The sequence below is a fragment of the Tursiops truncatus genome, chromosome 3 (assembly GCF_011762595.2).
Source record: "Tursiops truncatus isolate mTurTru1 chromosome 3, mTurTru1.mat.Y, whole genome shotgun sequence".
Lineage (NCBI taxonomy): Eukaryota > Metazoa > Chordata > Mammalia > Artiodactyla > Delphinidae > Tursiops > Tursiops truncatus.
The window spans coordinates 516,158-538,465 of NC_047036.1; the positions used below are offsets into that span (position 1 = coordinate 516,158).

General features: G+C 56.6%; 1 protein-coding gene across 8 annotated transcripts; it reads right to left on the minus strand.

The window, feature by feature from the left end:
* Positions 1-617: 617 nt before the first annotated feature.
* BRD9 (bromodomain containing 9) lies at positions 618-22,284 on the minus strand. 8 transcript variants are annotated; one of them, XM_019951116.3, is made up of 17 exons: positions 22,109-22,283; positions 21,242-21,456; positions 20,808-20,940; positions 19,004-19,064; positions 18,421-18,565; positions 16,390-16,500; positions 15,601-15,713; positions 14,296-14,428; positions 12,649-12,724; positions 11,387-11,482; positions 10,829-10,961; positions 8,988-9,099; positions 5,557-5,595; positions 4,384-4,483; positions 2,354-2,521; positions 1,277-1,381; positions 618-1,175 (listed from the first exon to the last, which is right to left on the minus strand). In XM_019951116.3, the coding sequence occupies exons 1-16, from the start codon at positions 22,158-22,160 to the stop codon at positions 1,281-1,283; spliced, it is 1,788 nt and encodes a 595-aa protein (XP_019806675.1). In that variant the 5' UTR covers positions 22,161-22,283; the 3' UTR covers positions 618-1,175; positions 1,277-1,280. The 8 variants fall into 8 exon arrangements, with proteins under 8 accessions (XP_019806675.1, XP_019806674.1, XP_073658084.1 ...); XM_019951115.3 differs by having other exon boundaries at positions 618-1,168; positions 15,601-15,776; XM_073801983.1 differs by having other exon boundaries at positions 618-1,171; positions 15,601-15,776.
* Positions 22,285-22,308: the final 24 nt, after the last annotated feature.

Here is a 22,308-nt window from a genome sequence, read left to right on the forward strand (position 1 = left end):
CAAGGGTGGAAATCCAGATCCTGCCCCTCCCGGCCTCCCCACAGCTGGGGCGGTGGCTGAGGTGGGGGCTGGGGGGCCTGCAGGGCAGTGGAGGGCCAGCCACAGGGTTCGGGCCTGGCTCTGCGGCCGGGCTGCAGCCCCGCGTAGGTAGGGAGGACGGCTGCCCTCCAGCCAGCCCCGGGCGTCTGCTCCGTACCAGCCCTGCTGATAAACTCATCTGCTCACAGCAGCCACAGCTGCTCCTGACGCTTCGCCTGTGAGATGCCTTGTCTCCCCTTTCCCCGGTGCTCACGGGGATCCTCGTCTGTCCAGACAGCGAGGCAGCCAGCCCTGCTCCCTGGCCTCTCGGCCACACGCCTCTCCCAGGACTGACCCTGCCCCGGGAGCTAACGGAGGCTCCGGTTTTACGTTTCACGGCGAGGGAACAGAACGGGAAACTGTGCGGGGATGGGCGTGACCCCGGACGTCACTGCGGTGCCAAGAACCGGGCCAGATGCGGAGCAGACTGCAGGAGACGGGGCTAGGAAGAAGGGATGCCATCCAGCTCGCGTGACAAGGGTTTTGACTAAGTCACGCAAAAGGGGACACCTAGCAGTGCTGTAAGTAACTACGCGTGATGACACCCTTTGTGTATCTTTTTATTAAGACCTGTATTTACATTCTGCAAATACAAACAGGCTTCCAGTAAACACATCCAGAACAAAGAGCGTTTTCGGACCCTTAACCCTTCGCCACGGCCAGCAGGACAGGCCAGCTGTCAGCAGGGGGCGCCCCTCTCAGCACAAGGCTCAGAGAACGGGGACGCTACCCTCACTCCCAGCCCCGACGCGGCCCCCGCCACGACCCGCCTGGGAAACGTGGGGACGTGGGGCACGGGCGGGGCGGGAACGTGTAGGATGCCGCAGGGAACAGAGACAGACGCACCCACGTCTGCCTCCCAAGGGCTTCTCCCAGAGGACGTGGGGCAGACAGGTGCGTCCACACAGGCACAGAGGAGGACTTCACCGCCACCGAGAAGCTCAGAGACACACCACAGCAGCTGCCCGGCATCTGGTCACACACCCTTTACGAGTGATCTCCAACTCTTCAGGACGCACAGGACCACTCACAGAAACGCTGCGTCCCAGCGCGGCTAACATGACGACAGACGAGTCACCACCTCCCGGGGCTGCTTCCTGCACGCCAAAGGGGACAAAATGAAAGTCTTCGTCTCATGACAAAAACTGTACATGCAAATAAAAGCTTACAAAATAAGAAACAACCAAAGGCCACCTACGGGGCTAGCTCTTTGTGGAGGCTGCGGGCTCTGGGGACTGAAGAAACTCGTACGGGTCGTGGGTCCCCTCGGGCTGCTCCCCAGCACTGAGGCGAGAAGGGCTTCCTGCAATCACGGGAGAGAAGGGACGTGTCACCCCAGGGTCTGCCACACGCACGCAGCTCACGACCCTCCTTCAGGGGCATCGCTGCTCCACGGGACAACTTTAAAAGCTACAAATGCACGTGTGCTGAACACAAACGTCCGCGTGGCTGCAGCCAGCTGAGCCCGGGCCTCAGCCCCGAGCCGTGGCTCCCAGGGATGGGCCGCCCGATGGCCCCAGAAAGGGGGCCCCGAGCCTCCACGCAGCAGGGCTGCTGCTTCTGCAGGAAGGAAGGCTCCTCGGCCGGGGCCTCAGACAATCCCACGCTCCGGAGGAGCCCCAGTGTCACCCTGAGTCCACCAGGACCTCGGGGCCCTCATATCTGGAGCTGCCCCAGGGTCACCTGGAACCTCCTTCACATGCCTTTATCACAAGGTTAACGGGACCAAAATGCTGGTCCTTAAGACAGTTTTAGCCAAACCTCTACAGGTGATCACTCATCGCCCCCTCCCCCGAACGCCAAGCTCTGTTACACTGAAAGAGTAACTCGGTGTCGGTATCTGGGAACTGCAACAGCAGGGTGAGAACTCATCTAGCGCGCTCAAGCGGCCAGGAGACGCACTGTCCGGGCGGGGCCCCGACACACCCACCCACCCTCACTGGTTCACCAGGACTCCCAGGCCAGGCAAGGTCCTGTGCTCTCCCCACACGAGGGTCCTGCAGGAACACACTTGTCCACACGGGGCTTCAGGACCACAAGTAGGAACAGCAGAAAGAAAGCAACGTTCCCAATCCCTCACTCTGGAGGCTGGCAGGTCCACGGCTGGGCGCTCCTCCTGACACGGGACCTGCAGCACCTTCCGGCCAAGCCCCCAGATCCCTAGACTGAGTCCCACCCAAAGCCTTCACCTCAGTGCAGCCGCCTGGCCCGGGAACCCCAGGGGCCAGGGCCCTCCCGGCTGCGGCCCACGCCACTCTGCACGAGGCGGCCTCACCCAGGTGGCGCTGGTCCCTGTCAGAGGCGTTGGACAGGGAGCTGAGGTTGGAGGACGGCCGGGAGCCCCCACGCTCTGCCTGCGCCTCCTGCAGGTCCTGAAGGAGTTTCGTGGTCTCGTCCAGGCTCAGGTGGCTGTCGTCGTGGTCCAGCTCCTTTTTCACTTTCCCTGCACACACGGGACGATGGGATGTGGAGGCCGGCCAGCCCGTCCACCCGCAGCCACGTCACCACACGCACCAAGGACGACAAACGCCTGGCTGAGCCTGCCCTGCGCCAGTGTGAGGGTGGCCTCTTGGGGGGTCAAGAGCCGCACACATGCTGTGGTCACCTGCGGCCCAAGCCCCCCGAAGGGCGCGGCCTAATGGTGGGACCACGTCCGCCCTGCACTGACCTGGCTCTGTACCCTAAGACGGCCTAAGAAAAACCCAGACAGGGCCCGACGCTCCAAGCTGCCTAACGACCATCGGAACAGCGCCTGGCACGTGCAAAGGCGCCGACTAAATCCAGCGCATCCCACCAGCCACGCCCATGCAGGCAGAGAAACAGGGACACGCAGCCCCACCGGGGGACAGCCCTGCGAGTGAGATGCGGGGACAGAGATTAGGAACACGCACCGCGTGTTCCAAAGGCAAAGGACACGTGACCGGAGGCAAGAGGGGGACGATGCAGGAAAAGTCGGTGGAGCTTCTGGGGGTGAAAAGAATGGCAGCTACGGCGAGCCCAGGAGACTGACAGGTCAGCAGAAGGGCGCCCAGCGCCCCCAGGACTCGCCCGCCACGGCCCGAAACCAAGCAGAGAGCAGACCAAAGGCAGGTGGGCAGAGTCGGGCTCAGGAGGGTGCTGGAGAACTACAGCCAGACTCCCCACATTCAGCTCCAAACCCCCAGGCCCAACGACGAAACGCACCCCGTGAAGAATAAACCTAAAGGAGAACCAACCAGGGCTGCTGTGACCAAACTACCACAACCAGGTGAAGTGGAGAAAGCCTCGGACTCCACGAGAGGAAAGAGAACAGTTGTCAGAAGCCAGACCGGCCCCTGGCCGGCTCCCACCGCCTGAGTGACCGAGGGGGCGCCGCGCCAGACCGTCTGGGCCACGGTGTGCTTTGTCCTGGGCCCCCGCCTTCCTGCTGGGAGTCTGGGGCCGGGGCTGGGCCAGGCAGAGGGTGCCGGTCGTCACAGCTCCGGCTGGGGGCTCGTGGGGAGGGCGCTGGCAGCTGGGGCCGGGTCTCCCGCAGCAACACCCCCCCAGGCCCCTCCGAGTCCTGGGGTCCTAAGGAATCACACCTGGGGGTGGTCCTGGGGACCCCTGAACCGCTGGGAAACCAGCACACAGCCAGACGGCAGGCTGGAGCGCAGTCCTATCCACAACCGCGCTGAACACCAAGGGTCTGACGCGCTTCAACCAGAAGCAGGGCCTGCCAGGCTGCGTGACGGAGCGAGGCTGCCTGACACCCTTCACGACGGGGTGACGAGGTCCACTTCCAACAGCAGGCGGGGCGCGGACCCAGCCCCCAGCCGCAGGCCAGGCCATTCCTGCTGGGGCTCTTCTGGGGCTCCAGGGCGGTCAGCAGCACCTCTGGCCTCTGTCTACTTGAGGCCAGAAGCACCAGGTCCCAAGTGTGAGGCCAAAGACGTCTCCAGAGGCTGCCACAGGTCCCCTGGGGGAACTGCCCTGGCGAGACCACTGAGGGGACGCACAGTACGTCCAGCAGGTCTGAAGGGGGAGGGGAGGAGACGCACCATGAAAACCACTGGCCACGAGGGGCTGGGAGGGCCTCGTCGGCACACAAGAGCCGAGGGGAGCACAGAGGCATCTTCCCCAACGGGGCCAGCCCAGTGGGCACACGTGGACGACGGTAGGGAGCACACCACTGCACTAACCGGGGGCGGGACCCCAGCAGACGATTCCCAAGGCGGGCCCCATCTGGAGTCACCTGGGGGGTCCTGAGGATGGGGGTCTTCATCGTGCGGCCAATGGGCAGGGCCGAGCCACCCTGCCCGCCGGGAGGTGCCCGGCACAACCTACCCAGACAGCCGAGCACGGAGATGTCCAGAGAGACGTCCGAGTAGGACTTCATGGCCATGAAGTCCAGGGCGGGGCCACCATCCCCGAGAGGGTCCCCCGCCTGCAGGAGACAAGCGATGTGAGACAGGAAAGGAGAGGCAGCTGACACGGATGTAACGGCCTGCCAGCCACGGGGAGGCCAGGCCTGTCGCGTCGTGTCCACCCGAAGAGCCCACACCGCAGCCCAGGGGTGAGCTCCCAGTGGATGCCTGTACCTGGACCAGCAATGAAGGCGGCTGGTCTCTGGGGACCTACAGGCGCTGAGGGGACCTGAGAGAGACCCAAGACCTGAAGGGCCAGGCTACCTTCCAGGAACTTAACAGATAACGCGGCAGATTCCAGAGCAGCGCACTCTCTTTCCTTCTCTGGGCTGACCCACGGAGGCCCTGCTGCGGGCCAGAGCGGCCGGGTCCCTGCCAAGGCAGCCTGCAGCCCATCCCAGCTCCTCGCAGACTGTGTGAGGCCGGCACCCACACGTGTCTGTGTAACCCAGACAGAGACCCGAGCAGAACCCTGGCTGCCCCGTGCACCCAGGGGAGATGCCCTTGGCACCTTCTCCAATTCTGCCCATCCAAGGGCCCCCACCTGACAGGCACCTGACGCTCTGCCCTGGGTGGGCCCCCCGGTCACCAAGGCCAGGTGACCCCTGGAGTCCAGGCCCCCACACCCTGCCCAGAGTCCTGGCATCTCTGCCCACATGGCCGTGTGCAAAGCTGGGGGCCACAAGTGCTCCAAGTCACCCCAGGGCAGGATGAGGAAACCATGGCCGGACCGCAGCGGAGCGTTTCCTCAGAGAGTGCCCGCCCCAGCGCTGGCGAGGCCCCAGGATGCCCCAGCTGACAGCACGTGTCCGCCGGCGAGCCCACCTTCTGGGAGGACCGGAAGACCCCTGCTCACCCTGCGGGCCGCCCCTCCAGCCCGTGAATCCCTCTGTCCAATTTGGAGGAATGTGCTGTGCCCACACCCTCAGTCCAGTCATCACAGTCGGGATGGGGGGACCACCACTTAAGATTCCTCATCAGCAACGCAGCCAGTTTCTAAATAAAATATCTCAACCATTTCAAAGGCCAAACACAACTGTCCTCATGGGAACCCAAACAATTAGGTTTCTACTAACTTGTCCACGAGACGCACCTTTACTTCATCCAGAGGCTTCGTCGGAACGCTTCTCCTCTGCAAAGCAAAAGAGACAAGAACCAGTGTTCCACAACAGTTTTACACAGAACCACTCATCCAGTCGCCCACGCATGAGGTGGACGCGGCTCATCCGCTGCCCCGAGCTGGCCCTCGTGGGGTCGTGCTGCACTGTGAACCACACGGCCCGTGCGGCCCGGCTCACGAGACCACCCTGGGGTGAGGTGGACACCAAGGAGAGCACCCCAACCTGCGTCTGCATCCCTGGGGGCAGAACACCAAAGAGGAAAGTCAGACGTTGGAAAAACAGCCAATGGTTTAACCTGGAAAACGGTTTAACCCAGGAGGTAGAGAGATCCAGAGACCAGCTGGATCCCGACAGAGCACGCCTGTGGTACCACCGCCCTCGCAGGGATGGGGCCACAGGCCAGGCACCCTTCTCTCTGGCCTGCTCAGCGCCAGGGGAGGGCGCACACTTGACCACCCCTGTGACCACCACTCTGACCAAGCACAAAGGTTGCACTGAGCCGTGTCCTGTGACCTGGCAGAAGCACTGTGTGAAACCACCCTAGTTCTGTGGATGAACCTAGAAAGTTACTCAGCCTGCACGCTCTCCATCTGCGATCTTTTGCTCAAGATGATGTTTCTGAGACTCGCTTGTGTTAACAGCTTCACAACTCTTAAGCAGACAAACACTGCCATTATTTTACCATCTGTTTCCTCACATGAACTCCTGCTGACGCATACATCTCACTATTGGATGTTATTAATGCTTCGGCACATCTGAAATTATGCCACTCTGAACACAGTTCATTCAGAAAACTGATCAAACTGTTCTTGCCTTCTCTGTCATAAATTGGCCACAAGTGGGTGAGTTTATTTCTGGGCTCTCTATTCTGTTCCACTGATCTGTGTGTCTGTTTTTGTGCCAATACCACACTGTTTTGATTACTCTATCTTCGTAGTACAGTCTAAAGTCTGGGAGTGTGATACCTCCAGCTATTCTGTCTCAAGATTGCTTTGGCTATTCGGGGTCTTTCGTGTTTCCATATCAATTTTAAAATTATTTGTTCCAGTTTTGGGAAAAATGCCACTGGTATTTTGATAGGGATTGCACTGAATCTGTGGACTGCCTTGGACAGCGTGGCCGTTTTAACCATATTACTTCTTCCAATGCAAGAAAGGACAGTCTGTGCAACAAGCGGTGCTGGGACAACTGGACAGCTACATGTAGAAGAATGAAATCAGAACACTACCTAACACCACATACAAAAATAAACTCAAAATGAATTAAAGACCTAAGTGTAAGACCAGAAACCATAAAACTCCTAGAAAAAAACATAAGCAGAACATTGATACAAATCGTAGCAATAGTTTTGTTTTTGGATCTGTCTCCTAAAGCAAAGAAGATAAAAGCAAAAATAAACAAATGAGACCTAATTAAACTTAAAAGCTTTTGCACAGCAAAGGAAACTATAAACAAAACAAAAAGACAACCTACTGAATGGGAGAAAATATTTGCAAATGATATGACCAATAGGGATTAATATCCCAAATACATAAATAGCTCACACAATTCAACATCAGAAAAACAACCCACCCAATTAAAAAGTGGGCAGAAGAATTAAACAGACATTTCTCCAAAGAAGACTTACAGATGGCCAACAGGCACGTGAAAAGATGCTCAACGTCGCTAATCATCAGGGAAATGCAAATCAAAACCAAAATGAGATCACCTCACACCTGTCAGAGCGGCTGTCATCAAATAACAAATGCTGGAGAGGGCGTGGAGAAAAGGGAGCCCTCCCACACTGTTGGTGGCAACGTACGTTGGTGCAGCCACTGTGGAAAAACAGTATGGAGGTTTCTCAAGAAAACTAAAAGCAGAACTACCACGTGATCCAGCAATTCCACTTCTGGGTATAGATCCAAAATGTATACAAATTCGAAAAGATACGTGCACTCCAATGTTCATAGAAGATTATTTATGTGTGCCAAGACATGGAAGCAACCTAAGTGTCCATCAACAGATGAATGGATAAAAAAGATGTGGTGTATGTGGGTGCGTGCGTGTGTGTGTGGATATATATAGATATATATATATCCACACACACACATACACACATATACATACAACGAAGTACGATTTAGCCGTAACGTAGAACGAAATTTTACGACTGACAATAACATGGATGGACTTGGAGGATTTTATGCTACATGAGATAAGTCAAAGAAACACAAATACTGTGTGTTATCACTTATATTTGTAACCTAAAAAACACAACAAACCAGTGAATACAACAAAAAAGAAGCAGACTCACAGATACAGAGAACAAACTAGTGGTAACCAGTGGGGAGAGGGAAGGGGGAGGGGCAAGATAGGGCAGTAAGAGGTACAAACTACTCTGCACAAATAAGCTACAAGGATGTACTGTGCAACACGGGGAACAGAGCCAGTATTTTATAATAACTAGGAATGGAATATAAACTTTAAAAGTTGTGAATCGCTATATTGTATACCTGAAACTTACGTAACATCGCACATCAACTATATACTTCAATAAAAAAATGATAAAGAAATGAAAGCACAATCTAGACTTCACACACAAAAAAGAAAAACGATATTTGAAGAAATAAAGGCTGAAAATATTCCAAGTTTGATGAAAACTATACACCGAGAAGCCCAAGAAGCTCACCAAATGTTAAGCAGAATAAAGACAAGAAAAGCACACGAAAAAACACCAAAAGTAAACGGATGTAAGTCAGTTATAGAAACTATAATTTTCAAGTATCTACAGCAACACGCAGCACTTTTTCTCCAAATGGCTGGAGAGCAAATATCTGAAGCTTTGTGGTCACGCACGGTCTGTAGCACGTTTTTCTTTTTTTCTTTTAAATCTTCAAAAACTGTAAAAAACATTATTAGCTTATGGGCCCAAATTTGCCAATCCTTGATCTTGACCAAAAAAAGACACATTAAAAACGGAAAACAAAGATAAAAATGACTGCAGACACTTCCTCAGAAACAAAGTGAGTAAGCGACCATTTTAAGTAGAGGCTAAAATGTCACCCTATAATTCCACACCGGGAAGGTGACTTTCAAAAACGAAGGAAAATGAAGACACTTTTCAGATAAAGAAAAAGCTGAGTAAATTCGTAGCCAGCAAATCTGTCCTTTAAGAAACTTCAAAGGAAAGTTTTCAGGACGAAGGAAAGTGACAGCAGATGAAAGAAATGTAGGTCTAGAGAGTGATGGAGAATACGTGCCAGACAGAGAGGAACTCTGTAAGTTTCTCTGAAAGATAATTGACTAAAGTAAAAACAAAGAATAAATAATAACCAGTGAGGGAGAAACAGCCACCGACCACCTAAAAACAGCACATCCCCTAGCGCCCAGTCTGGCGGGCACAGGAGTGGCCCAGCGCACCCACCTGCCTCAGCTGGAAGAGCATCCGTGAGTGGTCCCCGCCCGTGATCTGGTCCAGGAGGTCATCCACCAGCTTCTTGCTGTAGCTCCCGGCATCCTTCACAAACTCCTGCAGGCTGGGAAGGGCCGCGAGAAAACAGGCTGGAAGCCGCCCTCCGTGCCCACGCCCCATCCTGGCTGCACGCCCCTCAGACACGCCCCCACAGGACAGGCTCTCGCTGAGCGCTACAGCCCTCCAGGTGCAGCGGTTTGGGGAGTGGAGAACAGTCTTCATCAGAGCGGCCCGGGACCCAGAAGAGCTAAAGAGCAAAGTGAAGAACACGTATCCGCATCCCGATACAGCTCACGCTAGCTTTCACAAAAGCAGCACACTCCTATCTGCGCGTTTTGGATTTAGAAACACAGGGAGACTGAGGAGAGCGTGCTGCGGAGGGCTCCACGCTGGGGAGCGGGGCGGCAGGAACGGGAGCAAGACTCCCCACGTGCACCCTGAGTGTCATTTTGATCTCTGGACCGTGTGAATGCTTGAAAATCGAAAACAAGACGAAACAGCAAATTTGGAAAGGAGGCCGGGGACAGACCCACAGCCCAAGCCGCAGAGCCAGGCCAAGTCCCAGCAGGGGCCCCGGACTGCAAAGGCCCTCACGTGGGGCAGGGAGGGCCGCGGGCCCGGAGAGTCTCCACCAGGAGCCTTGGGGTGGGGAGCAGGGCCGAGCAGCAGCTCTCCCGGGGGAGAAGGGGCGCTGGCACCGCGAAGGGCGCGGCCTGCTTCCTGGGCTGTTCAGGCGGCCCAGGATCCGTAGGCCGTCCAGGAGCTCGTGGAAGGTCATATATTGAGCTCGCCGGGGGCGAGCTCGTGCCGGCTGCACTTGCTGCCTGAACCATGGGGAGTGGTCCCCCCAGAGCTGAGCCGAGGAGAGGGCCAACCACTCGGGACACGAGCCTCCCACCTGCAGCTTCCTCCGTGCTTCTTCACCTTCACTTCTGTTTCCGCACAAAAATCAGGGTTAGGAATTCATTTACTGTGTTAGGAGCTAACTGATTTCTTGTTGTGTGCTCTTCAAAGATATTCCATATTCTCTTTGGAATAAAACAAAGATCTGATATGGGAAGACTCTATTTCTCAGAGCCTAGCAAAATCGTTACTTTCCCCATAGAAAGCCACAAAAATTCTAAAAGAATGATCCACTTTTACTTTGTCTCAGAAAACAAAAAATACGAAAACAGTCCTATAGAAATGCAATACTCTATCCCTAATTTTAATCACAGCTGGGGCTGAACCGCGTTCCCAAAACTCACACGTTGAGGCCCTGAGCCCCTGTACCTCAGAACGTGACTATTTTGAGATGCGGCCTTTAAAATTTAAAGGTGATTAAGTTAAAACCAGGTCTTTGGGGGGGGCCTAACCTTGGTGTCCCCAGAGGAAGGGAGCTCAGGACGCAGATGCGCAGAGGGAAGCCGGGGGAGGGTGCGGGGGACGGCTGTCTGCACGCCGGCGAGAGGCCCCGGGAGGAGCTGCCCTGCCCGCACCTGCACCTCGCCTTCCCGCCTCCAGGACTGGAGACCGTGAGTGTGTGCTGTGCGAGCCGCTTTGTTCTGGCGGCCGGAGCCGGCGCGCAGCCACGAGACCCTCTTTAGGACAGCCGCGACCCCGGCTCCCCGTGACGGCGCACGGCCGTCCCACACACGGGCTCCCGTGGCTCCGGCCTGGACCGTCATCACCTCCAAATCCCGACCAAGCGAGTGACCCGAGCTTCAGGGCCGCCTGCGGTGGCCGCGGAGGTCTACTGGAAACAAGCCGGCCCCCACCCCAGCCCTGCCCGCAAGGGCCGCGCCACCGCCCACCTCAGCGCGCACTGCACACCCGTCTCGTCTCCGTAGGCCGAGTACAGCAGCTCCACCTCGTCGCACTTCAGGTCGCCGAACACTGAGTTGTTGTGCGTGGACAGGGCAGTGCTGGCACCGGACAGGAAGGTGACTGGGGGGCGGGGCAGGGCGTCGGCAAGGCTGCGGGCACACGCGGGCCACGCCCCGCGACCCTGCGCCACGCCCACGCCGCGTCCTCCGAGGGCGGGGAGGTCACGCAGGAGCCGCACAAGCCAGGGAGCCCAGCGTGAGGCCCACGCGTCCTCCCGCCCTTCGCGCAGGGGCCCCGCTGCAGGCAGTCTCGCGAGCCCTCCAACAGATGAAGCGTGACAGCTTGTTGGAGGAAACGTAAACCGCACACACAGGCGGCTGCCACGTGCAGGCCCCGCCCCCCCAGCGGCAGAGGCGGCACCTGCCCACCTGCCCGGTGGGCTCCTGATTCCCAGCGCTTCCCGGGACCTGACCTGTAAGATGAGGCTCCAAACCAGGCCTGGACGTGGCGCCCACACGGTGAGCCGGGGCCCCTGGGGCGCTCACCTCTGCTCCTCCGCTCCTCCCTGAAGCCCAGCGCGGTGAAGCCGGGCAGCAGCTTGCTGGACAGCGCGCTCAGGTCCACCGGGTGCGTCTCCTCCTCTGCAAGGGCACCAGGGCTGTGAGCAGGTGACCCCGGAGCCCCCAGCCCCAGGCAGTGATGGGTGCACGCAGGAGGGCGGGCCCGGGGGCTCCCTGTGCCCATCTACAGCCGATCTACCAAGCTGGCTGCCTTTCTCTCGTCTCAGCTGCACCATGATCTCACCTTAGTGCCCCAGCTCTCATGACGACAGGCCAGCGGTCTGCCCACCACAGGGCAACATAACCTTCCCAAACCCATGGTACCGCTCACCACCTCCGAGAGACCTCGGGCCACGTGTCACAAGAGCAACAGAGCAGCCTGAGGGCAATTCCTACGCTGAATTCGCCCTTCAAGTTGCTCACGTGACCTGAGCAGGACCCTTCAAATCCCCAATCTGAACCTCCCTCTCATGTTCTCTTGCTAAGTGTTGACCAGCTCGCCTGTTCTCTTCTAACGAGAACGTTATGATTCACTCCAACTGAAGGTCAAAAGCAGTGGCCAGCGCCTGTCCCCCTCATCCATCAGAGGACACTGAGTGACCCTGCTCATCTTGGCGGTGGCGGGGAAGCACCGAGGGGCACGCTGGGCCGTGAGAGCCGTCCCACATCCACGCAGGTGAGAACAAGGGGGGTGTTTCACCTGCTGTGTGTGTGTGACAAGCCTTTGAAATACTTTTCCAGAAGATGGAAAAGTGTAAAAGTACTTTAAAGACCACAGCCGTGGCCGTACAGGTTGGATGGACCCTCCCTTCAAGGAAGCTCCTGCCTCCTTCGAAAGCTTCCCTGATGCAGCTGCCAGGCAGGTCGTGTGGGGCAGACGCCTGCCTCGTTCTAGCCTCGAGGGCGGGCAGAGCTCAGTGCCCCGGTTCCAACAGAGGAGCCTCAGCTGGGCTGTGAAGCAAACCCAGCTCCCAGGGCCTTGCTGCAGCTTTGGGGAGCGCGACCCCAAGCACTTGGGGCTTGGGGCCCTTGGTCCGAAAGGTCTGACCAGCATCTCCGGCCCCACTGGACGGCCGCCCGCGGTCCACTGACCACATTTGCGTCCCGCTGTGTGGGAGACTGGACACGCCTTTATCTACACTTCACCACAGCGTCGTGACCAGGGAAAAGGGGCATCTCGGGCAGGCCGTGAGGTGCAAGGTCACCGAACGGGACAGAGGTGAGGGGAGCGCGTGTGAGCCGCTCACCGTCTGCGTCCGGCTCGGCCGTGTTGACCACGCTGTAGAGCAGGCTCCCGTCCCCGTTCTTCTTCAGGTAGCCCATCTGCAAGGAAGCACGCCTGAGCGCCCGCTCTCCGGATGGCCCCGGCCCCCTGGCCCAGGGCTCCACCGAGACACCAACAGAACAGAGGCCTCCGAGGGCGGCCTGAATCCTAAAAGGCCACGAAGTTACTCGTTTCCCTGTGAACAAAGGCCACGTGCACACGTGTGCGATCGCAGAACTTCTGGGATGGGCTCCAAACAGGAGCTTTGAAGACAGAGAGCGAACCCTAGAAACAGCCTTTTCCAGCAGTCAGAGGCCCGAGCACAGCGAGCTGGGTCGGGGCCTGGTCAAGGAGACCCGAGATCCACCTCTGACGCCCGTGGGAACTCATCTCCGTTTGAAAACCAGCCTGCGCGCAAGAGCAGCCCCTGCACAGGCTGTCGGGAGGGCCCAGGAAGGGGAGGCTGCCGTGTGGGTCCGTGTGTGCGAGGGGCCCAGCGTCCGAGCAGGGTGAGTAGGGCACGGGGTAGAGGGGGATGGAGAGGCGACGTAAGTCGGGTTTCTCACGGTGGAACTGCGAAACTGTAAGGGGGAAAAGCAAAGCAGACCCACGGAATTGAACGTTTCCGTGTGAAAACTCGGTGTTCAGTGAACGTAAACACGGACGTCAGTACAGGCTGTACGGACGGACGGGGCCTTCCTGGAAGCTTTGTCCACCAGGGCCCAGGTCTAGGTCTGGGATGCCGCTCTCCTCTAGGGAACCAGGGCTCCTTAGAGAAATGCTGACTCCAGGGCTGAAAGGCCACAGGAGTGCAGACAAGCGAGCTCAACAGAAAGAACTACCACGTGAGCCACACGGGCAACTTCAAACTTTCTAGAAGGCACGTTGGAAATAAAAAGAAACACGTGGCGTAAAATGTAACGTATTTCATATAACCCGACACATTCAAATTGTTACCACTTCAAACTTCTTTACGTAAAATGTAAATTCCAACACGTTTCCCAGACTTAGTACAAAAATACAAAGTAAAGCTGTAATACGTCTTTACACAGACTGCACGTTGAAATAGAATTTTAGACGTATCACGTCAAACTAAACACTAGGGTTAATCTCATCTGTGTCCTTGCTAACGCGACTACTAGGAGGTTTAAAGCCGCACGCGTGTGAGATTCACGCTATTTCTATCGGATGCACGGAGGGAGGACACCTTGTGTTTGAGAGAGAAGGTGCTCAGAGGAGGGCAGGGCAGAGCCCTCCGCACAGGCTCACACCTGGGTCACAGACGCGTGAGCACACAGGGGAAAGGATTCACCTACAGCGGAGAGTCCTGGCCGGCTTGGCCTCGGCCCGGGGACAGAGGTTAGCGCCCCTGCGGGCAGGCAGCCCGCACACAACCACACCCCTCCTGTCCTTGAGGTGCCCTTGGAGTCCCCCCCTGCCCTCCGGGAGACCGGCCAGCAGGCTACCACGGCCAGTGGGGACGAGGAGCTGACCCCTCCGGTGACAACAGCGCCGCCCGGACACCAGCGGGACTCCGACCACATGCTCATAATGACCGGCTAACCTCTCGCTCGTGACGGCCGTGCCACTGTCCTGGCAGAAACACAGCCATCCCGTTCGGGAGTGCTACCTTGCCACCGGGGACCAGCCGGTTGATCCTGTCCCGGGCCTCGTCGGCCGCGTGCTCCACCAAGGCCAGGACGTGCTCCTCCGCGGTGCTGTCGGTCAGGCTGCAGGCGTTTCCTTCCGGCTCGAACATGCAGCTATGAGGCAGAAACAGGCAGGAGTCAACGGGCCGCACGTGGGCACACTCACCCCTCATCCCCACAGTCCGTCCCTCATGCCACGCCAGGGCGCGGCACAGGGCAGCGCAGAGCGCACTGTAACTCCCTTCCTTCTACTTCCGACGCTTCCGCTAAGACGAGAAAGTACAAGCCAAGCAGATGCTCCACGTTTCTTGTGTCTCAGCTACGCGTTTCGGTCACTTTAAGAGCAACAGGGGCCTCACGGGTTAGTGCCACTCGAGGCGCCAGTAAAAAAGTGACAATCCCACGAGGGGCTGGGGCGCTGGCAGTGAGCCCGGGCTGGAGAGCCCCCCAGGACCCAGGGCGCCTAAGACCGCAGAGGCAGAGGAAGAGCGGACTGCCAGCGCCCGAGGGAGGCGCCCCCCGCCCCCTCCCGGTGGAAGGCTCTAGAAGCAGAGGCGCCGAGCCCCTGCAAGGAACTGTGGGGCTGGGGTGAGCCCTCCTGGGGCTCTCGAGCCTGCGGAAGGCCCTCGCTCAGGCCCAGGCTCACAGCGACCGGCGCGGGGAGCCCGCCCTCTCGCAGCTGTCTGCCCGAAGCAGCACACGCGCGCAGAGCCTGCAACGGGCAAGCCCAGGTCGCCAATGCGCGTCCTACGCGGGAGGGCATGTCCTGGGAGTGAGGGGTCAGCAAATATTCACACAGAGCATGAGTGTGGGAATGGCAGCGACTGGTCAGCAGTGGACACCGCAGAGCCAAACCACACCTGGAACAGAGCGTGTGTGTGGCCGGCCGGCTGGCGGGGGTCCGTCAGGGTGATAGTGACTCTCTTCCAGGACGAGTCACTGTGCACTGGCACGCGGAGAGTGTGGGTCACGGAGCAGAGAGCCGCGCCCCTCACAACTGACCCCGGGGCTCGGGGTCTTCTGACACTCCCTGCACCCACCGCGGCCACCTCATTCCCAAGGTGGGCAGGGAAGAAGGGTCGCCTCCCTCTGAACACAGGGTCCAGGGCCTGTCCCAGCTGCCTTGAAAGCCCGGCGGCTACAAACATGGCCCTCGGCTTCCAAAGAGCAAACTCTCCCGCCAGCAACGCAGGCAGCCTGCCCACGGCAGCTGCACAGACCCGCGAGGCCCAGCTCGTCACCTGCTCCCCACAGAGCCCTGGCCCCCACGGCGGGCAGTCCTGTACCTGATGACTTCTCTACTCGGCCTTTTGGATTTCTTAGCAGTTTCTACTTGTACGGGCACAACTTCAGGAACAGGCTCCTCGACGGCTGTATCTTCGTTGCCCAAAAGAGCTGCCTGCTGAGAAAAATCCATGTCCTGCATAAACGACATGCTGCGCTTCAAAGCTAACAGCCGCTCCTAGAATCAGAAAGGACAGAGCAGCAGGGACTTTACCTCTCCCTCCGGCCAAGGCACCATGACGATGGGATGGGATGGGTGGCCACAGCCCCACCTGGCCTAACAGCTAAGCTGCCACGGGGTGCGGCACCAAAGGGCGTGCCAACTGGCCGGGAGTGCTCAGAGCTGGCGGGGATGCACCTCACCTACGGGCTGGTCAGGCCCAAGGCACTGGTCCTAGATGCGTGACGCATGCAGCCTGGCTCACGGGAGAGGTCGGGGAAGCCACCTGGGATGCCCGGGATGGCTGTCTGGATTCAGAGAGGCAACCACGTAAAACAAGCCCGCAACGCAGGCTGCGACCCAGTGAGACCAACAGCTCCGGAACTCTGCACCAACCCTACGCGAGACCCTGCAGCTGGGGCAGGAGCAGAGAGCAGAGAGCGCCTGCAGGAGAGGGGCGTGGGGAGGGCGGCTGGCTGGGGGGCTACCCTAGAGCGGAGGGCCCGCGCCGTGGCCAGGGGCGGATGGATGGGAGCATGCCAGTCGCTGTGAGCTTCTGTTTAGGTACAAGGACCGTGGAGGAGGACGCTCACAGCCGAGGCTCCTCGCTCGCTGCTAGAGGGTCCCTTACTTTGCTCATCATCTTAAAGCCCGCGTGGAGGATCTTCTTAGCTAACTTGTAGTACACGGTGTCGGGTCTGTTGTACGTCATTGCATTATCACACATCAGTTTGAAATCTGCCTGAGAAGAAAAAAGAATGCATCAAGTTTGAAACACCACAGATAACAACAAAGAGTTGAGGTTTCTATCAAGAGGCCGGAAGGGGCTGGAACAGAGTGGAAAACAATTTGGCTCTCTAATTCAAGGAGTAACCTTTGTTAATTTATACGAACTTTCACAGGTGATTTTCCACTATGGACTCCTATTAAGATATTGAGCATATAGTTCCCTGTTCTATGTAGTAAATCCTTGTTGCCTGTCTGTTTTTTATATATACTAGTCTGTAACTGTTAGTCCCAAAGTCCAAATTTAGGCTCCCCCCCCATGCCTGTCCCCTTTGGTAACTGTAGTTTGTTTCCTATGCCTGTGAGTCTGCTGCTGTCTTGTACATAGACTGTTACATTTTTTACACTCCACAAGTGACGTCGTGTAACATTTGTCTCTATCTGACTCACTTCACTAGGTATGATCGTCTCTAGGTTTATCCATGTTGCTGCCAATGGTAATATTTCATTCTTTTTTTATGGCTGAGTAATTAAAGAGTACTTTTTAAAAACTCTGAGAAATTTTCGTAATTGTTCATCGGTCTTTACTTGTATGAAAAATATTCCAGTGAGAAGCTTGCCAACGTGTGTAACTTCTTTCTGAACGTGACACACACATTTCACAGGAGTAAAATGCTGGTTCCCTCTGCTTCCTTCCTGACCCACCCTATTCCCTCTCTTTGGAAGGAACTCAGACATTAATAGGAACAAAAACCAACAACCAGTTCTTTTAAGCAAAAGCAGAGGGATTAACTGAGAGGTGGGCATGTCCTCTACCTCTGGGATTTTTCCATAGGATTTAAAATTCTGTCTACGGACAGTGACTCTAGTACGATTAGAAAAACATTTTCCCCTAAAATAAAGAAGAGCCTTAGTGAAAAACTTACAATAAAAGTAAATGCTTGGAAATATCAGCATTTTACCACCTAGCCAAATTCCTTAGGGTACACCTGTCACAGGTGAGTCAGACCTCAGGATGGACGACTGCTAACGCAGCATGTACCACCTGGAGTCCTTACCAAGTCACGGTGCCGCTGTCCCCAGGGCTGGGACCGAGGCCATAAAGTCCCTCTGTCACAAGGCCCAACTGTGACAGGCTCAGAACACTCTCTGGAGGACACGTCTTGGCTTTGTCCCTGGGCGAGTGGCCAAATTAGGGGCCTGCGGGTGGACAGGTCGCCTCTAGGACATGGGTCATTATTAGCCACCTGCCCACAGGAGCCGTGCCTGACTTTCCTATGAAAACTTGCCTTTTCTCCCACCCTCCCTTTAGTCTGTTGTGCTGTTTCTGCAGGTCAGCAAACCCTTTCAGTAAGTAAGGTCTCCAGTAAATAGAAACAGAAAAGCCAAGCTTTTCCGAAGTTAACAGAACCTAAGAAACCTAAAGCCTTTTTCTAAGTGACGTTATTGTCAATGTTGTCAAGCATTTGTTTTGATCTTCCCCCGAACCTGAAAGCCAATAAGCAATTCTTCCCTTTCACAGCCAGTGCTGAGAAACAGGGAGTTAGGAACAGAGTAGTCAGGAGACATGAAGATCTGTTATCCTAAAAAATTTAAACTCCCGGTTACTAAGATAAGGAAAATTATGTTTCTAAAAATACCCATTCTGGGGCCAGGCCAAAACGAACACATCCCCGCTTGACCCAACACGTCCGTTTGTGCAAAAACAGTAACTTAAAAAGAAACACGTCTGCTAGCACGCAACGTACAGGCCAGCTTCTAGACCAAAATACTGAGAAAAGTACAACCAGCCCCATGCTGGCGAAACGTCAACCCAACGTAGAAACACCCACGAAAACTTGGAACTGGAAACAACCTAAGATGTACGCAGTGTCTACCGCACATGAAGACACATGGAGCCTCCTAACAATTACTTCAGGAGCTGAAATGAATTTACCTTAAATTCCGTGACTGACTTGTATTCATTAGCTACAATTTTGTCTCTCATCGTGCCAAAATCCATCGGGTGTTTTATTATCATCGAGTATCCGGGAGCAATTGCATCCGTGACAGGAAAAGCAAAAAATCCATGAGGATCTTTTCTGAAAACACAAACATCTTTATTTAAACTGGAAAAACCCTGAAATCTAAATTTCTAAACAAAACCCCTCCCAGTTAAAAATCTGATACAATTAACCAGATTTTAAGATTTGTTTCTTAAAAATAACAATTAAAATTTATGCTCTTTAAAACTGTGGTATTTTGGATACACTGAAAATTCCAAAACTACCATCCCGGCTCCTGCCATGACTCTACATCAGGGCGTCTGACAACCGGTGCAGACTCAGAGGAGATGAAGGAGGTGTTCTCGAGCCCTCCCAGCTCTGCTCCCACATGGCAGTGCCCCACCGCCCCGACCGAGCGTTACCCAGTGAAGGTGAAGGGCCTGCTTTACAGGTGACAGGGGTGAGGCAAGAACACCAGAGAGAGAAGACACCTCAGATGTCCCCTAGCACAAACCCTTTAGAAAAGCTCTTTACCTCTGGAGCTGGCGGAGGAAATGCTCTAGTAGTTGCTGAATAGGCGTGCTCTCATTTTCAGCTGACGATTTCAAAAGTAAAAAAATAAAATTGAACAAAAGGATTTTGGTATCACTTCACCAGAAAGCAAACTCCAATTTCGTAATACTTATTTATCTATTTCTTGTTCTACAATGTTTCGGGTTCAAATGAGAACTGGATATAAAGATAAGCAGGGGGCTTCCCTGGTGGCGCAGTGGTTGAGAGTCCGCCTGCCGATGCAGGGGACGCGGGTTCGTGCCCCGGTCCGGGAAGATCCCACATGCCACGGAGCGGCTGCTCCCGTGAGCCATGGCCGCTGAGCCAGCGCTCCGCAATGGGAGAGGCCACAACAGTGAGAGGCCCGCATATCACCAAAAAAAAAAAAAAAAAAAAAAAAGATAAGCAGATCCCGCAAAGCTCAGCAGGGTGAAAAAAGGCACCCACAACACTGGTCCCCTAAACCCTCAGACTGCCAACACCCCTCTCAAACAGTGACGTAGAGCCATCACTCATCACCCTGTCTCCAGCCCCCAGCACTCCTGGGCCTGGGACATTCCACACAAGGTATGAAGCAGCAGACGACGGCTCTGGACATAGAAGCTGACCCTGGATGCACCGATATCATTGTACTTGATATCGTTTACGGGCCTAAACTTCTGGGCACGCCTCTGTTTATCTGTAAAACGGGGATAAAAATGAGAGTTCCCGTGAGGACTCCAATTGTTAACCACGTCTCTGGGCCCACAGCGTGAAAAACACGGTTTTCAGGGAATGTGAACGCAGATGTCGGTACAGGCTTCCTTCCGCAAGAGTATGTATTAAATGGTCCTCCCTAGCTTTGTCCCCCAAGGCCCACACCCAGCGCCCAGATCTGGCATTCTGAATGCTGTTCTCCGCCAAGCAACCAGGGCTCCTTGGGGAAATGGCTCACTTCTGGGCTGAAGGGCAACACGAGTGCAGACCTGCGGGTCCCAAGAGTGACGCTCTTGAGAGTGATCAGGACAGGTCCAAGAGAGCATCGTCTGATCGTGAGTTTTTCAGGTACACTGGGGCAGGTGCTAAACGTATGCTCTCCAACAGGCCGTTGGGCAGATTAAGCTAGCAAGTACTAGTAACTGTAGTAACTTCAGGCGCGTTCATCTGAGGCACTGATGCTCTGTGCCTGACCTTCTCTGCTCCACAGCAGGCCCAAGGGCCCTGAGTCCTGCCTGTTCCCTACAGCAATGACTCCCGCAGGAGAGGGTGTTGCCAGGAAGCAGCAACCCCACACTGCAATACAGTACCTCCCCTGCCCCCACCCCGGCAACTCAAAGGTGGCCAGACCCCAAGCCAAGGAAGAAACACCTGCAGGACAAACCCGCCTCCAGTCCAGCACCTCCTGACAACCTGACAGCCTCTGAGGGAAGCGACCACGCACAAATCAGAGCGTCCCGAGCACTCCAGAAGCCTTCCTCTGCTGCAGCCAGCATAGCTCCCAGGGGGATGATGTCCTGAATAACTGATACCAGCACTAGCCTCCTCCCGTCCACAATGAGCTTCTCATTAGCTCCTGGGCTTTAAAAAAAAAAGGCCAGCAGTGGTGGGCCAAGCCCTGCTCTAGGAGTTCAGAGAGGATGGCAAGAACTTTAGGTCCATCCAGCTACTCTGTGTGAGGCCCTGGGAGAGAAAATGCTGTTCCTTCCTTCCTATGCTTCTCCCAAGAGCTGAAGGGCGGATGCCAACCACTAGTTCACAGCGACAAGCTCCGAAGCTCCAGGACGTCTCTGAAAACGCCGCCACTTGCCTGGCTGTGTCCGGCACGCTCGGACAGGCCGGTCGGGGGGCGGCTCCACCTCCACCTTCTTCCCCGGATCAAAGTCGTCCGCCTCTCCCTCTGTGTCACAGTGTTCCTTTTCCCGCTTCCGCTTCTTCTCTTCCTGTGAGGCAGGGTCAAGGCAGCGAGAGCAACGAAGTACTTGTTAACAGACCTCGCGTTCCTCAGGGAAAGCTAAGAGAGAAAAGTCCTCTTCCAGAGCCCCTTCTTACTCCAGGCCACCACCCTTCAAAGACCTGCCCCCCAGGGGCCAGACAAGAAAAGATGCGCAAAGAGCCAAAACCGAAGCAACCGACCTCTTCACGGCGCACCCTACACCCTACGAGAAACAGAACACTCGCTTCCGGAGGCCAGGAAGCCCTTGCTCCACCTGCCCCCCAGGGGTTTTGGCCGCCCTCGCTCACCTTTCGCTTCCTTCTTTCTTCATCGTCAAGGTGCTTCTCCTTCTCCGACTTTTTCTTTTTCTTCTTCTTCTTCTCCTTGTGCCTCTCTCGCTCGTGGTCTGACCTGTCATCGTAGTAACTGGAGTCGTGGCCGGACCCTGAGAGCTCTGTCACTTCACTTCCTCCAACCTTGAGCACCAGCTTCAGGGGCTTCTCCAAAGGCTTGTCTGCATAGTCTGTGGACACGCAGGCGACCTTCACCGTGTGTGCTCAGGGCGCTCAGAGGCGCATACTGCTGCCCTGTCGGCAGCGTGGTGGGCCCAGGGTGGGGTGTCATGGGGAGGACACAGAGGCCCAGGAAGGTGGGGGGATCGGCTAAGCTCAGGTGGACAGCAGGGGAATGCCAAAACCAACAGCGAAAGATGCTGCTGGGGGCAAAGACAGGTGGAGTGCTCCCTCCCTCTCGCCCACAGACATTCTCAGGGGGGCTGCAGGGAGATCTCTGGGTCACTGTCGGGGGGAGGAGCCAGACCACGCCTGGGGCCCAGGCGCACAATCCTCTACCCCCAGGTCCTGGCCTGTGGTCACCTCCTTCCTGTCCTGCAGCAGTCCCCGTGCGGCGTCCCTGACACCGGGACCAGGGGCTGCCGGACCAGGGCACAGGCGGCAAAGGCGGGAGAAGACCTCGGGAAACACGGACGAAGAACCACAGAGGTGCTCAGCGCTTCTCTCCAGGATGCGGCCAGAGCTAGACGGACGCTTGAGAGGCGCGGCCCCGAGACCCCGCCGGCGCGCCCCGGATCCCCGCTCTCGTCCCCGGGATCCCCGCCGCCTCGAACGCCCGCCCGTCCGCCCTCCCAGCGTCACAAAGCGCGTCCGCCGCCTCACCCTCGTACGACGAGCGCCACTCGGCCTTATGCTTCTTGTGCTTCTTGCCCATGGCGACGGCGCCGAGGGCAGCAGCGAGTCCTGCCGCACCGTGGCCGCCGACCCCCGACCCTGGTTCTCCGCCCGCCTCGCCGCGGAGCTTGCGGGATCGCGCCGGAAGCGGGCGCCGAGACCGGAAGTGACCCGCCCGCCGGCGCCGG

Bases quoted from the DNA above. Each gene is read 5' to 3' on its own strand.
- BRD9 (XM_019951115.3), bottom strand. From the start codon at position 22,160: ATGGGCAAGAAGCACAAGAAGCATAAGGCCGAGTGGCGCTCGTCGTAC. The intron at 12,725-14,295 runs GTAGCACTCCCG...GCTTCCTTGCAG, and splicing joins GGCTGGTCCCCGGTGGCAAG to ATGGGCTACCTGAAGAAGAA. The intron at 4,484-5,556 runs GTGCGTCTCGTG...TGTCTCCTGCAG, and splicing joins AGCCTCTGGATGAAGTAAAG to GCGGGGGACCCTCTCGGGGA.